General features: G+C 38.9%; 1 protein-coding gene across 3 annotated transcripts in view; it reads left to right on the forward strand.

The window, feature by feature from the left end:
• Positions 1 to 845, forward strand: part of MAPRE2 (microtubule associated protein RP/EB family member 2) — a 97719-nt gene extending 96874 nt beyond the window's left edge. For all 3 annotated transcript variants that reach the window (XM_033155166.1, XM_033155165.1, XM_033155168.1), the window contains one exon: positions 458 to 845. In XM_033155166.1, coding sequence (XP_033011057.1) covers positions 458 to 529 — 72 coding nt within the window. In that variant the 3' untranslated portion in view covers positions 530 to 845. The remainder of the gene's footprint in view (positions 1 to 457) is intronic.
• The last annotated feature ends 16071 nt before the right edge of the window (positions 846 to 16916 follow it).

Raw genomic sequence — 16916 nt, forward strand, 5'->3', positions numbered from 1 at the left:
TGCAACAAAGCCCATTCTAGGTGTGGGGCAGGTAGGATTTGAATGTTGGTGTTTTATAGAAAAATAACTATTTTCAAGAAGGGCAACACAATAACTTCCATTTAATGAAATAAAGGTGTAGATTTCTGGTGCAGCCACTGTGCCCAGCACTGTAACCTTCTCCACAGCTACATATTTGGAATTTAAAGGCTATTGAAACTTTTAGAAATTATCTTCTTTCCCATACATAGTCCTGGGGTCTGCATTAAATCTGTAATTGAATTATGCTGATATTTTTCTGGTTTTAATAATCCTTTGGTGCTAGCAAAGACTTGTTCATTTAAATATACATTAATATCCACCATTTTTAGCAGACAAGGCGGGGTGGTAAATCTCATTTTGGTATTTTCAGTATATTGTTGACTTTGCTAAGGCTTCACACACACTCATTCAATGGTTGTAATTTTTAAACACACAGGAGAGCCACACAGATGAACATGAAGGTGAGGACCAGGTTCATGAACAGCCCCAGCAGCAGGAAGAGTACTGAAAAAGCCTGGCACATTTGCTACTTTTTAATTTTGTGTGGGAACTTATCTTCTGAAGAATGGAACGTGTGTGGCCTCAGACTTGAAACCAATCACTCTCAGTCTGCCATTAACATAAATGTACCATAGTGAGTGTCAGCCAGCAGCTGCATTCTGTACCCATCCTTTGCCAACATGTGTTTGCAGAAGTCTCCTTTCAGGATATGCACCTGAGAAGGTCTCCGGGCTCTGTCCCCATTTTCTACCAATGCAACTTCAAATATTTGGCTGCTTGAGATTTGTTCAGCTTTTAAAAATATATATATATAATATAATATATATTTATTTTTTCCTTTTGTCTTAAGTATGATACATTTGTAATTTGTTCGAAACTATTTATATGGGCATCTCTTATGACAAAAAGTACTGTTCCGTTCGATTTTTCCAATTTTGTGGTAATTTTGGCCTTTAACAGGGCATAAATTTGGTCAAACTGTGCAAAGGAGAGGAAACTATTGAAACCACACTCAAATTGTCTTTCATCACAACACACAAGTGAGAAACTTTTCCCTTTTTTATTTTAAAAAAGCAGAACTGTAATCCTCCTGATGTTGTACACCAAAGCATGTTAGAAATCTACACAGTATATGTTTTATTTCGGAATATGCGTACATGCCTGCCTAATTCTTACACTGAGAGCTCTGTGACACTTTCCTTGCTACTGTATATGTTCTTTTCCCCCAGTTCCATATTCAGTGTCTTGTTGGTTCAAGCATTCGTGAAACTTTCACCACTGTAGCTGCACCTGCAGATTTCACTTGGTTACAAACTTCTGCTGGAAATGGCAATTACATGAATCAACCACTTTCCTCTTACTCGTGTGTACATGAAATTGGGGGGGGGGGGGGAATTAATTGTAGGATTGGACATGCCAAAACATCTACCAGCACAATCGTACATGGTTTTTCCTCTGAAGTCTTTATAGTCTTCTTTGTAATGTATTGTTCCTTGGGCACCTCTTTTCCATACAGATGCTCGTGCCACTTTTCAGGCTTGACTTGGGATGTAAAAATACATTACCCCGGGACGCAAAACAGGAATGGTTCTGTGGTCTGCGACTCCTGAAAGCATTGGCAGAATGCAGGAACAAAGTGTTAGTTTACAGAACTGTTTCATTGCCACAGGTTTTAATATTACAGTACCTTTATTTATCTTGCAGTTAGATGGTGACATTTTGTAGTAGAAAAATAGCAAACCATGTATTAAAACATTCCTTATTTCCTAAACTTAAATTGCACATTTTCTTAGTCCAGTTGTAGGTTTATTTGTTTTTATTTATTTAAGGGGTGTTTCTTTTTCTTTTTTTTTTTGGCTTGCTACTTCATTCCTCATCCTCAGTTTGATATTTGACTGGTTATTTGGCTAGGCAAGTACAGCAACAGAAATTTAATGGAATATCAACCTACAGGCTTCAATTACTGAAGGTGTCCATGTAGCCTTGTGAACTCCAGAAGATGAGCACCGCACCCCGTGGTCGCCTTTGACTGGACTTAACCATCCAGGGTTCATTTACCTTTATCTTTACCTTTTCATTGATTCAAGCAAGAAGCCCTTGCATCTTTAAATTGTACCTTTTTTGCAGTAAAGTGGCTCATATGTAGTCATTCAGCTCAGGCAGCATGTATAATACGGTTAAACATTTGAAGAAATGTTTGCATCTCCTTAGCTTAACCCCTTTAGCTCAACAGAGCTGTAATCAATCTCTTCAGATTTGAAATATTTACACAGCTTGGCCCCCCATCCCTTTCAACTTTATCACAATGAAAATCAATGTGCCCGCCCTTTTTAACCCTGCCCTTTCTTAATTATTCAAAGTGATTTGGTTTCACTTAAAGGCTTTATACATATAACAATAAAAGAACAGTTATTTTCAGAAGGATGTAGTATGCTATCATGATACAGAATAGGAAAAAACATGCATATTCTGTTTTACAGTCGAAACAAAATAGAAAATTCTTTCCAGTAGCACCTTAGAGACCAACTGGGTTTGTTCTTGGTGTGAGCTTTCGTGTGCATACCAAGAACAAACCCAGTTGGTCTCTAAGGTGCTACTGGAAAGAATTTTCTATTTTGTTTCGACTATGGCAGACCAACACGGCTACCCACCTGTATCTGTTTTACAGTGTCCACAATTGTATTACTTCTAGTCTTGCTGTCTCCCAAGATTCCAGTTTTGCTGTTTCCAAAATGCCCATTGTGATCAAAGGGAAGATTGGGCAGTTCCAAGTTTCCTGAACCAGCCTTTAAGCACCCAGTCATTGTCACAAATGCAGTTGTATCTGTTTCATTTTTCCTCTTGAGCAAATTTTCAGATCACTTCCTTTTGAAGTGCTTTCTGGGCTTTTCTGGGTTTCTTTGTTCCCTGATAGTTCCCATCAAAGCCTCTTTGCCCCCTAGTCCTGTCACTTAGCTTCTATGTGTGTATGTGTGTGTGAAAGGGAGGGGGGCGGGACTGTGTCTGATTTTCTTCTGTTGTTTTTGTAAAATCGACCTGTGGGGCAGTTTCACTCCACCACTTTTTTGTTAGGAGACAGAAAGTGGCTGGCCTAGGAGGCAGGAGGATAGTCATTTATAATGTACACAAATATATATAGGAGCCTGATCTGCTCAGTTGTGCTGAGGGGAGTGAGAGACTCTGGAAAGGGAAAGAGGACAAACCCCACCGTGGTGAGTAACCCTGTTATTCCGTTATGGTTTTAATATGCATTTGTAATTACTTTTACTAAATAGCACACCATAAAGCTTTGGTTATATATTAAATGTAAACTGAAAGGAATGTAAACATATGTATTGTTAATTATAAATAGATAAGTAATGACTTAATAGATGCAAAAAGTCTTATTCAGATGTATCAATCATTTTACGTTACCCACCAATTGTCGCATGATAGAGTAGACTTTTTTTGGTCTCTGAATATGTGAATAACTTGACTTGCGTTATCTTTTTACATATTTAATAAAAAAAAGTATATGTTACAAGGTGCCTAGCTCTATAGACTTTCATGAGGCTATATGTGTTCGATTTTCTAATTTATAAACCGGTTTCATTCAGGTACTTTGAGTTGGGTTAAAGCCAAGTACTTTTAAAGTAAAAGGCTACTTAATCCATGTACATGTCTTTCTTTGCATCCCATTTTGAAACAAAACAAATGGCAATAAAAATAAATTTCTCCTGAATCTACTGTGAACATGTTAAGAAACACAGACTGAGAGATGGAATGCAGTCCAAAGCTCCACAGAAGAAGGCCTAATGCATTTCCAGAACTGCAGGTGGACATAAATGCACACAGCAGGAAAGTGTGTTGGGACAGTCCTTAAGAGGGTAGCAGCTGGGCCAGTCTTGAACATATGGAAGCCTTGTATGCGTACTGGCCCTTTTGAGTATACTAGGTGCCTCTGTAGCAGAAGATAATCTTTAGCACATGCTCACACTAGAGTGTTATATTTTAAACACTCATTTATTAATTAAGGCCAATACAATATATCACTGTTTTAATGACCTCCTCCAAGATGGCCTTGATTTTGGATTTTAGCCATTCACCTCAACATCTGATGAAGCTTCCAGGAAAATTACACAAAACTGGTCATGTGTTCTATGAAGGGCCTAATCAAGTTCAGAAGGAACTTCCTGGTTACTATCCGAAGGAGGCTTTGAGGCTTTCATCCTTTCTCTATCCATTAATGCTGAATTAAATAAGGTGCAACAATAATTGTTCCATGTGGGAAAGTCAACCCTACGACTCCAGTTCAATGCTGACATTTTATCAGAACTTTTACAGGTAATTAAGAACTGGGAGGAAAGCTCAGTGCTGTTTCACTCCCAAGAGGAAATATCTACTTGAAATTGTTCTCCCCATTTTAACTCCCTCCGTGGCTCCTTCCCATTGTTTTCTCATTCCCATGATCTGTTGGTTACTGAAGGTACTTCTTGTTTCCTTACAGGTGACAGGGCAAATGAGTTTAATATTACAAGATTAATATTATTCAAAGTAAATTTGTTTAAAGTAGATTTCACTAAGTTGGGTCCAGGCTTCCTACCAGCAGAAACAGGTCCTGCTCAGGGCCCGATCCACTGCCTGATGGAGAGGATGTATAATTCTATTGCATGCATTAAACAATATGCTCTTTATAATGCAACTTTACACATGCAATCAAGCCAAAATCATTGGAAAATAACATGAAGTTAATTTCACAATAATATATTACTCTAGTGATCACTATTCATGAATAAGTTTTGAAGCACAGCTTAAACACTAGCTGCTCCTTGCTGAGAATCTGATACACTTGTTACAACCTCAAAAGGAACAAAGGAAAGTGTGAATTATTTATTTGAGACCCAGCAAGATCAGCCTGGACAGGTTGAGGTGGAGATGTAAGACTAGGGAGTTGTATTGGTGTGTTTTTACTTATTTGAAACAAAGTCCCACAAAACAGATTTAAAAAATCCATTTCAGGACTGAGCTGCATTTGAAGAGTGAAAGGTGTACCATTTGAATATATTTTGTCTAATGTCAGTGCCGCCAGCTCCTTCAGATGACCTGTTTCTTGATCATTCAGCATGATTTGCTTGTAGAAGATTAAAAAACCTAGACTATGTCCAGTTTTCATTGAGTATTTGTTAGATTTGCTCACATGCAGTTGCATGACAATCAGACCTTGCATTCATGCTGATTTGCTTATGGATTTTTTTTTACACATCTTCCCATTATTTATCTATCCCACACTTTTCAATACATTTTTCCTGTCACTTTCCAAACATCAAAAATCTTTTTTTTTAGTGCATTTGTTGTGCCAAGGCAACAGAGTGTTTTAATCCACTTTGTGCAAACCTAAAATTCAAGTATGTGCTTCAGTCCTTCCCGCAAAATAGTGACAGTCTGAAGGCACCCTCTGTTTTTGTTCAAATACTTGAATATAATACTCTTTCTGAGGATCAAATAAAATAAATAAAGCATGTAGTATTATGAAAACACAAAACAATTTGAGATAATTTGATAATTTATTGCATCATTTCCGTATAGTCTTTCTTAATTTAAGACGTACAGTATATAGCAAATGGATATACTTAAGCACCAATAATTTGTGATGATGAAACCATTTGACATGAGTTTTCTATTTGCAGAAGAAAGGGATAGCAATTCCAGAAGAAAAACTAGGGATAGGGCAGAAACAGCCAAAATATCTAGGTAGCAGGACCAGGAGTCAGGGATGATGGGATTTGGAAACTTCAGCTGGTGCAGAATTCAGTGGCCGGGTTGCTCAGCATATTACACCAAACCTGGTCCAACTGCACTGGTTACCAATTAGTTTCCGGGCCCAATTCAAAGTGCTGGCTTTGACCTATAGAGCCTTAAATGCCTCAGGACCACAATACCTCAAGGACTGCCTCTTTCCATATGAACCTACCCGGACCCTGAGATCATCTTCTGAGGCCCTTCTTTGTGTGCCTCCTCCGCGAGAGGTCAGGAGGGTGGCAACACGAGAACAGGCCTTCTCTGCAGTGGCTCCCCATCTGTGGAATGCTCTCCCCGGGGAAGTTCGCCTAGCGCTTTCACTATACAGTGGTACCTCAGGTTACGTACGCTTCAGGGTACATACTCCGCTAACCCAGAAATAACGCTTCAGGTTAAGAACTTTGCTTCAGGATAAGAACAGAAATAGTGCTGTGGCGGCGCGGCAGCAGTGGGAGGTCCCATTAGCTAAAGTGGTGCTTCAGGTTAAGAACAGTTTCAGGTTAAGAATGGACCTCCGGAACGAATTAAGTACGTAACCAGAGGTACCACTGTACATCTTTAGGTGCCAGGTAAAAATGTTCCTTTTCAACCAGGCCTTTGCCTGACTTGATCTACATCCTATATCTTTTTTAAAAATGCTGGCTCTTTGGGGTTTTTTATAATTGGGTTGTTGGTTTTGTTTTGATTTTATGTATTTGATATTTTATGAGAACCGCCCTGAGACCTTCGGGTATAGGGCGGTATAGAAAAATATAAATAAATAAATATAAAAAAGATGGGAATTATAGCCCCCAAACAGCTGGAGACCCAAGTTTGGGAAATCCTGAATTAGTGAGAGCAAAAAGGAACAGTCATCAGGATGATCTGCAATATCAGCTATAGAATCACATCTTAGACCCTTTTAGTTAGAGCTTCTGATAATTTGTTGCTTCACTTTGAATACATCTACTTTTTTGTTTTTTTTAAAAGTGTTTTATTCCATATTTCTACAAAAAAATGTTATATTTGGTAGTGTTGATGCTGTGGGTGCTGCATTGTTTCTTGTTCACTTCTTCAAGGAAAAGATGTAGATGTTGAAATGTGGGCTCAATTGTTTCACTTAGAAACATATAAATAATGGACATCTTTATTAGAAAATGGAATGTATACATCAGCCAATAGCCAAACTGTTCTCCTAATCATGTAGGATTAAAGGAACTTTAGATAAATGCTACTGTCCTCATTGAAATTCTTCTTTACAGAAAATATGTTAATGAGGTAGAATGGTTAGACAAGACTGAAGGAAATTAGCTTCTGTTATCTATGCAAGCATAAAATTTGACCCAAATAAATCTCTGTTAATAATTGTTATACTAATGTGTGTTGCTTTGGCTTCTTCCGCTGTCACTTGACTTGTACAGCAGTGATAATTTGCTTTTCCAAGGAAGCTTTTCTACGTATTCCACGCAAAATACCTACCGGTATCTGTTAAGGTCAATCCCAAAGAAATCATTAGTGTAAACAAGCTGGTGTGTGTCATTATCACAAAGGAGCATTGATTTAGTTTGCCAAGTTGATTGGTTGATTACATTAATATCCTGTCTTTCCTCTAGGAAACGCAATGCACTTGGGTAACCAGGCAGTCTCAAATTTGATGTGTTTGAGAATGCCAGTGACTTACTGCATGGGTACAGAAATTGGGCCAAGGGAAGCACTGGTAGAATGTATCCCTCTTCCCAGGTATTTGGTGAGAGGAGAACTTGTTGCCTTAAAATTGTTTCCAAGTAATGTAAAACTTTGTCATTCCACCATTAATGCCTGTCCTCTTGTACTAAGCAATTAATTAATTAGTTGCATTTTTGCACTGAGGTGCCTCTGAGCAACAATAAAAACAGAAATAATAGAAACAACATGCCATGTTTGAAGGTCAGCTAGCAATAATTACTTTTTAGGGTGCAACAAACCACTATCCATAGTTCAGATGTAATGAAAAGCCAAGGCTTCCTGATAGCTAATCCCACTTTTGCCAGAGTGGGAGCAAAGAAGGAGTGATTGGTTTGCGTGCACAAGCGCACGACTTTTCATGGTTTACTGTGAAGAAGCAAAGATGTTTGGTCTATTATGTGTGGACATGACCCAGAAGCTACATTTCTTTCAATATATTCCAAGACTCTATCCACCAAGGAGAAACATTGACCTTAATACTTGGCTAGCTGCTCTATAATGCCAGCAATATTGCTTCTAATAAAGCTTCCTATCTTACTGCAATAGTTGCCTTTTGGGAAAGAATTTGGGACATTCATGACACATATAAATAGTTACATAAAAAAACCGATCAGCAAAGATTATGACTGATTGGGTTAGAGATGAAAGCAATCTCTCTCTGTTGTATTTTTATCCTCTGGAGAACCACATTTCTCTGAAGTGCTTTGATGACCCTGGTCAATAAAGCAGCAAAAGCAAATGATATATGGCAAATCTCAATCTTGGTGCTGTCCTACTTTTCCTTGCCTTTTCGAGAACTGCAAGTGAAACTGGTGTTTGCTTTACCACTTTACCTGACTTTTATTTCAACAGTGCATATTGATAATGTGCCAGATAGATAACACAAGATCCGAAGTGCTTCATTGGCGTATTGCTGCATTTACCATTTTTGTTACTGCTGCTCACATCCACTATGGAGTCTGTGTGGTAAAATATGAGCTTTTATCATAATTACTAGTAAATACAGATTGCATTTTAAAAGTATAGAAATACGTTTCTGATTGCCTTCAAAAAGAAACTGGGGACTAGACAAAATGAAAAGGAATAATGCCTTCCATTTTTGGGGATGTGTGGGCTACCTGTTATTTTTCCTTATAGTAACTAAGCTTCCTTGGGCTGCCTTCAGCTTGGAGGGGGGGGGAATAATTTTTAAGAGGCCTGGAAGAGAAGTACAGGTAGTAAGAATGTGACTCTTTGGGTTTATGAAATAAACTCAGGTTTTCAGTCACGTAATTTTTCTAACACAACAGTAGTCATTTCTGTAAATCATTGCCTTGAAACACACATTTTACTGTAAAATCCACAGTAAATTACTGCCTAACAAGGAACATCTGCCAGTATTTATTCTCTTGCAAACATCTCAACATTATTGGCTCAGATATGTCTGGATAGTATCAGGAGCAGGAAATGCCAAAGCAAGTTTTTCTTATTGAGGAACATTGCCTGAACTCTAGCAAAAAGCATCCACTCAGTATGAAAATCATTCTGTGATAAAATCTTGTCTTGCTTTAAGCATTGCTGCAAGGCTGGATGCAGATTCTAAAGTGTGCTTATGTCTGGAGGCATAATAGGTATACAAATAAAAGTAATGTTTAAAATTTGCGGTGTAATGCAATCTAGAAAAGATATATCCACAGTAGCTTTTGTGCCTTTAGTTTTAAATATTTGAAAATATTGTAACTATATATAACATGATACTTTGGCTAGATATTCAAACCATGGTGACTCTTCTCTAAGACAGGGATAGAGAAATTTGTGACCCTCCAGAGTCTCCCAAATTTTGTCAGCTTCAGCCAGAAGAGCCAATTGTCAGGGATTATGGGAGGTATAGTCCAACACCAGCATTTGGAAAAACACACATTTCCCCAACCCTGGTCCAGGACTAGATTACTAGTATTTTGTGATTTTATCTTGTGTACCACCCAGAGACCTGCAGGTATTGGGTGGTATACAAATATTGTCAATAATAATAATAATAATACTTTGCCTATGTGGTGATGAACATTAGTGTTTTTTTTTTTTTTTCATTTTGTTTATTTTAAATAACACTCCCCCCCCGGTAGTGATTTGCAACAAAATGCATCCAAAATAATAAATAATAGTAAAAAAGATTCAGCACGCTCTGCAAAAAGTTGGGTCTAATAAATAGGTCATTCACACACTTCTCATAAGGAGAGCCTCTACTGAAGTTGTGAAGAGCAAATGCCCTAATGAAAAAGGCAACACACAATACCTCTGAAGACAAATCTTAAAGCAGAAGAGAGTATTTGGAGGAGCTGCTCTACAAGTAAGAAACTTTGACATATTTATACCTTGGCTCTGATTAAATGCATATTAATGAGTGAACCTGCAGACACACTAGCTGTAACCAGCCATTGGTGGTAGCAAAAATATGATAAGAGTTATTACAGCTTAGTGTAATAATCACTTACTGAACTACAAGCGGCCGGGGGGTGGGGGTGATCTCTAAAGATGTCCTTTAGTTGTAGAAGCAGTGCATGTTGGAGCAGCAGCACACACCGTCCATGAATTGGTGACCTTTTGTGGAGTTAAGACAGTTGTAACAGAAATAGCTCCATTTTATTAATAGGGATAAAATGGAGGGGGGGAATAAAGGGAAATGTGCATTTAAAGTTACCCCTAACCAAGGAATACATACTGCAGTATTTGACAGCTTAACACCAGCCGTACAAAATAAAAAAACCAAACAGTCTGGGTTGTTTTGCTAACAGTGAGCAGCACAGGAGACAGTGGTAATGGTTCATCATACAAAGAATTCTTCCATAATTATTTCTCAGAAAGTAGTTTCTTGAGGAAGTGAGGCACCATCATTCATCTGTAGAAGCTTCACAGAGTCAAAGTTCAGGTGTAATGGTCACAAACCTTCGCCACAGGCAGTGGCACGGCGTGGGGGGAGCAGAGGGGGGACTTCAGGTTCAAAATTCTGAGAGGGGTGCAACCAGAAGCAGCAACTCCACCCCAGGTGCCCAGTCCATAAGGGGAGCACAACACAAGATGTTTCTGGACTACAACTATCAGCCCCAGCCAGCATAGCCTGTGATCAGGGATGATGGGAGGTGTAGTCCAAAAACATTTGGAGGGCCACAGGTTGTGCACCCCTGCTCTATATGCTTCCCGGCTTTGGAACAATAAACAACTGCCCCCCACTTTGATAAGCTCGGGCCAAGTATGTGACAAACACATATAGGAATGTAGAAAGATAAATGCGTAATTATTTGAGCTACCTGTAGGGACATCAAAAACTGATAGTTGTAACATACCTGCTATATACAACAGTTTAGCTGCTGTGGGTATTATTTCAATTAGGTAAGCATCCAGATAAATATTTTAAAGAATAGATTATCCCAGATCTATAAACAATTCAGTAAAGTAGGTACACCCTGATGAATTACAGAACGGAGACAGCACAGGAATCACCTCTTTATGGCAAATGAGGAAACCCAGTGAAATGTCAGTTGCAATAAAAACAAAATACTGGTATTCAACAGGGTCCTAGAAAAGACCCTGATGTTGGGAAAGATGGAGGGCACAAGGAGAAGGGGACGACAGAGGATGAGATGGTTGGACAGTGTTCTTGAAGCTACTAACATGAGTTTGGCCAAACTGCGAGAGGCAGTGAAGGATAGGCGTGCCTGGCGTACTCTGGTCCATGGGGTCACGAAGAGTCGGACACGACTGAACGACTGAACAACAACAACATTCAACATTAGTCATACTCAGGGTAGAACCATTGAAATTAATAAACATGACTAACTTGTTACTTTAAATGGATCTGTTCTGAATAGGCCTGGGTGATACATTGATAAGCGCCTCAGCTGCTGTGGTGAGAGCTATGGCAGTTTCATCCTGCGCCTCATCAGCTGGGGCCAATGCAGCTTCTTTCAACACCACAGTTTATCGCCAAACTACAATACATGGTGATGTTGAAAACCTAACGTCACCCAGCCCTAATTCTGAGTAAAACTCCAACCATTGTTTCCAACAGGGAATTAATAATGCAGAACACCAGCCCTGAACCTTATAGCATTATGGTTATGAAACAGAACCAGGGTTGATCATAGACAGGAAATTGGAAAGAGGGAAACGGGAAAAGGAGAGAATCCTAGCATCCCACATAGTGCAAACTCATTGGGCCACAGCAGGCCAGCAGCTGGCCGAAACAGAGCACACATGTTGAAACATGTTAAATGCATTTCACTACAAGGGAAAGCCAGAGGCATAATGACTGAAGTGGAAGGTAGAACATTACTTAAGTTGACATTTCTGTGTGAATGTTGTAGAACATCTGTGGGAGGGAAAGAAATATGCAGCAGACTAGAAAGAGAAAACATATAAATGGCAATTCCTGATAATCTGGAATTCAGACTGGAGACCACAGATAGAAGGCTGAAATGGGCTTGGACTTGGAGTCTTACGTTGTGCAGGCCACATAGTGATTGCAAAGTGATAATCAAAGTTTATGGTAAGCCTCAATAATATTAATATATTTTTTCTTTATGTCATTCTACACTGTTTATTATCCTAAGAATGTAATTACTCCTCATTCCCCCCTCCACTTCCCTAAAAATAGAAACAACAGCTGCACTATGTATAACATGGTGTCCTGCAAAAATAAGAATCTCAGGTATTTTGAATACCTTCCTGTATGATTTTGAGCTTCCTGCTCTCAGAGTTGCCTATAGTCAATCCTGCATATGGTTTCCATTAAGGAGAACCTTTGCAATAATGCCTTGACTTACATACAGCAGTTAAACATCTGCACTGCATTAGGGCAGAGATGAGACAAAACCATGATGCTTGAGGTTAAATCTAAATTTCCTACTGCAATCCTAAAGTATGATTTGTTAAAAGAAAAGCAACCAAGAGGAGTAGAAATAGAACCTTAGACTAAAATTAGCAGTCAGAAAGTATTAGCTGCTCACTATTCTTTATATGAAGTGCAGTTTTTGGCCAAGAAGAACACACTGACTACAACCATTCTGAAATAGGAGAGTTCCCTCAATTCTCATTTGTTTTCTAAAGAGGGCAGGTGGAGTTCCTTGGCCTCTTCCCTATATTAACATGTATTCCTGTGAACTATTCCTGTTGCCAGCACCTTTCTGATTGAGCGTATCTTTAGCTATTGCTAACTCCCATATCCATCAACCAATTATTCATTTTCACCTTACACTAATGTGAAAAATAAGAAAACAACTTATATCAGAAACATGCTGCTATGTGATTAGTATCATAATGCACAGGATGAGGAAAATGATGTTACTAACATGAGCAAAAACACATGGAGGTGGTAGAGTCAAAGGTGCCTCCCTTTACAGCTACATGATGCCAATTAGTACTTAATGGACCCCATGGGGAGTCTGGGAAACAATCATGAAAAATATGAGAGCCTTTTAATATTGCTTTGTTTTTATTTCCTTTAAGATGCTAAGATAATAGAAAATGCCAATTTAACCTACTAAGGAAATAAATGTTTTTAGGATCATAATGGTAAATACAGTTTTGTATCCCTTGGCTTATGTCCACAACTCAGAATGATCTCTGCAAGCATCACTTCATTTCATGGATACTGCACAACTTTCAGTGGAGTGGTGTGGGATAAGAGCTCCATTAACTAAAGCATTTGTCTGAAGAATCAACCCAGTTAATTTACAAGCGAATGGGTAGTCTCAGTATGGCCACATCCCTTCTAGCAATTAATTGGCTTGTGTGTTACCTTCCTTCAAAAGACTCCTCAAGATTCACTGCTTCATCTTGGCTTTTCTAAAGCAAACTTCCTCCTTTCATCTCTTTTCTCTTCTCCTTTTACTTAGACTTGCTTTTTACACTCCAAGCCTACAGGGTCTATCTTTTATTTTTATCTGCACACAGCACTCCGGCTATTCCTAGATGCTTTATAAATAATAAAAACAATAATTTACTGCTGCTGTCAGCAAAATTGTGATGATCAGTATTTCTCTGTTATTTCTACAAAATGAATAACTACAAGGCATCAGTTTAATACTTCAGGGTGTTTTTACATGTGAGGTTTAGATAGCTTTTCTTTAAATACAAACAAAAACCTATACATTACTAGCACAATGTATACTTAATTGCCCTCCTGTGTTCTATACTGCAGCAGCAACAACAACAACATTCACATGTACCACAACAGAGAGTAGGAGGCTCAAAAGCACTTCAGTCTTTTTTTGTGAAAAGGGGTCATGCAGTGCATGCTTATTCACAAATAAGTCCCACTGCACTCAGTGTGGCAGAATCGCATGAAAATATGCACAAAATGCAATCTTGTTTCTCCTTTCCGCTTTCAATTTTCAAACAATATGGTACATGATCCCAATGGCCAAAGGGCCATTAATTTACCATGATGCAAATTGATTGAATCTGTTTTGCTGCTGTTTGATGAAATGGTTACATGGTGCCTTCACCATGTGTCCTAACCACCTGTCCTTACATGAGGAAATTAATACAAGCCAAAATTTCAGCTCATTGTGGACTGGACTACGAACCATGCAAATCAGCTCTAAGAAAGGTGTTGATGTTGATGTTGTTGATTCAATTCGTATTAAATTTGTATCAAATTTTATCTTCATCTGAAGGTCACAGGGTGGTTCGCAACAGAAAAATACAAAATGAGAATACAAAATATATAATACAACAGAAACTAACCAACAAACCCCTCTTCCCCACAAATACATTTTAAAAAGCCATAGAATGTTAATCGGCTGACCACCTGGTTGAAGAGAAATGTTTTTGCCTGGCACCTAAGGATAGTAGAAATGAAGGTAGACTATGGAAACCAGGGCCAATCCTGAATTTTGCAAAAATGAGAATGGAGGATATTACATTGGGTTACACCAGATCAGGAGAAATGGTGCAAAACACATTTATTTTTGTATTGATAGCCTTAGAAATATTATATATGTCTGTATTTTCTCAGATAAATTACATCCCAGGCATAAGATTTTCCTCTTGAATGGTAATAACCATTGTGCCAAAAGGTAGACTGGAACAGCCTCCCTTAGTTTAACACATTTAATCTCCCTAGAGTACTGAAGGAAGAAAAGTTACATTTTCCTGCTTTGAAAAATTTTTCACAGCTCTCTTGCATGTGAACCACTGAATCCATGTTGCAACCCTTACATGATAGCAGAGTGTGCCTAGAGGTTGTTTTCGGTTGAATGCAAATGAAAAGAGGAAGATTCGCTTCTGGGGATTTTAAAGCTTTAACCAATCTTCCACAAATCTTCTTAGCATGAGGAGTGTGAAATAAAGCCTCCTCCATGGCTTAGCAAGTACAAGAAGGGTTGTTACTTTTCTTGTTAAATTAGCTGCCCCATCTTTTAACGACAAGCAATAAAGGAAAGGTACATTTCATGCACTACTCAGGCAGCATAGCGGCAGCACCTCTCATGTGCCACGCCATTTCTTGGCCAAGCAGCATGAATCTTTCTCAAGCACCTGTGCTCTCCTTATCAATATAGTTCAGCTATGTTCTTTCCCAATCACCAAATCGCATCCAAGTAGCTGTGTCATATATTAAACCATTGAATGGGTGCAGCACAAAACCCACACAAACAGCATAGTTTCTGCCAAGACCATTTATAACAATGTCATAAGATAATCTCATAATGGCATAGTAAATAGTTTACTGTGAATGTGCAAATGGCTCCCGTTTCACTTCTCCCCTAGTGGAAGTGACAAGCCATTATCCCTGGCTTAGCATTACATTTGAGCCAGGGATAAGTTAGCAACCATGGCTTGTTTGGAGTGGAACAATAAACCAGTCGCCAAACCAGGAAAACACTACTGGCAGAATGTGGGGGTGGGGATGGGGACTCCAGGAGCTTATTCCATGTGATTCCTTTATAATGGAGTCACTATCATGTGACATCCCATTTATTAGATAGTTGTTGTTGTTTAGTCGTTTAGTCGTGTCCGACTCTTTGTGACCCCATGGACTAGACTAGAGCATGCCAGGCATTCCTGTCTTCCATTGCCTCCTGCAATTTGGTCAGACTCATGTTGGTAGCTTTGAGAACACTGTCCAACCATCTAGTCCTCTTTTGTCCCCTTCTCCTTGTGCCCTCAATCTTTCCTTCATTGATCACTGCCTTGTTGTGGCAAAGGGGCTTGAATAACTCAGAGAAGCTATGAGCTACGCCGTGCAGGGCCACCCAAAATGGACAGGTCATAGTGGAGAGTTTTGACTAAACGTGATCCACCAGAAGAGGAACTGGCAAGCCACTCCAGTATCCCTGCCAAGAAAACTACATGGACAAAGACAACAGGCATATTAGATAGACATTGCTGCTAAAACATGTCCCCGAGTAACAATTTGTTTCAAAGTGCATTGAGCTTGGAATAAATTATGTTTCAACCTCCTGTATTCTCCACCAATATTATTTTCCCAATGGAGGAAAATGAACCATGATATTGGGTTCATCTGCAACACTAAATCAGGGTTTGTTGCTTCTGTTTTTGCTAAGCAGGTAATTGCAATAGGCCATTAAATATGGTTTACACTGACATGCAGACTTGGTCAATAAAAGGAAGGGAGGCATTGGGATTAAAAGAAGTAGCAAGGAGTTGGTAGGAAGAACTTTTCAGACAGCAGATAATGTTGCAAATGTAGAACAGGGCCTCCCCACCAGAAAAATGGGTATTGAAGTATTTGTAGGGTTCTCTCAATGAATCAATAAAATAATTATTTATTTGGCAAAAGTCCAACCCACAAGTAATACAAAAAAGCATTTTTAACTCATGTCAACACTTGAGGGGGGAGGATTTTTAATTTTTTAGAAATGGGGAGGGAGAAAATACCACCAACAGGCTATCACTTGAAGAGCAGATCCTAAAAGAGAGCCAGTGTGGTGTAGTGGTTAAGAGCGGTAGACTCGTTATCTGGGGAACCGGGTTCGCGTCTCCACTCCTCCACATGCAGCTGCTGGGTGACCTTGGGCTAGTCACACTTCTCTGAAGTCTCTCAGCCCCACTCACCTCACAGAGTGTTTGTTGTGGGGGAGGAAGGGAAAGGAGAATGTTAGCCGCTTTGAGACTCCTTTGGGTAGTGAAAAGCGGGATATCAAATCCAAATCCAAACAGGAAATTTGAGGAAGGGATTAAGGGGACTCATCTCCTTATCACTCATATTCCATCCTCTGCAAACTACAATTCTTCAATATTTTTATAAAACTGTTTTAGTTGATAAAACTACAAACATACTGTTAAGGTGTTTAATTATATCCAAGCAATATAACTAAAGTTTAATCAGACAATTTGTCCCTAAAGTGAGCACAGCAGAGTGATATTAGTAGGGAAAGCATTCCTATTAAGTTCTTATAAAACATAACAAAGAG

The sequence above is a fragment of the Lacerta agilis genome, chromosome 7 (genome assembly GCF_009819535.1).
Source record: "Lacerta agilis isolate rLacAgi1 chromosome 7, rLacAgi1.pri, whole genome shotgun sequence".
Taxonomy (NCBI): domain Eukaryota; kingdom Metazoa; phylum Chordata; class Lepidosauria; order Squamata; family Lacertidae; genus Lacerta; species Lacerta agilis.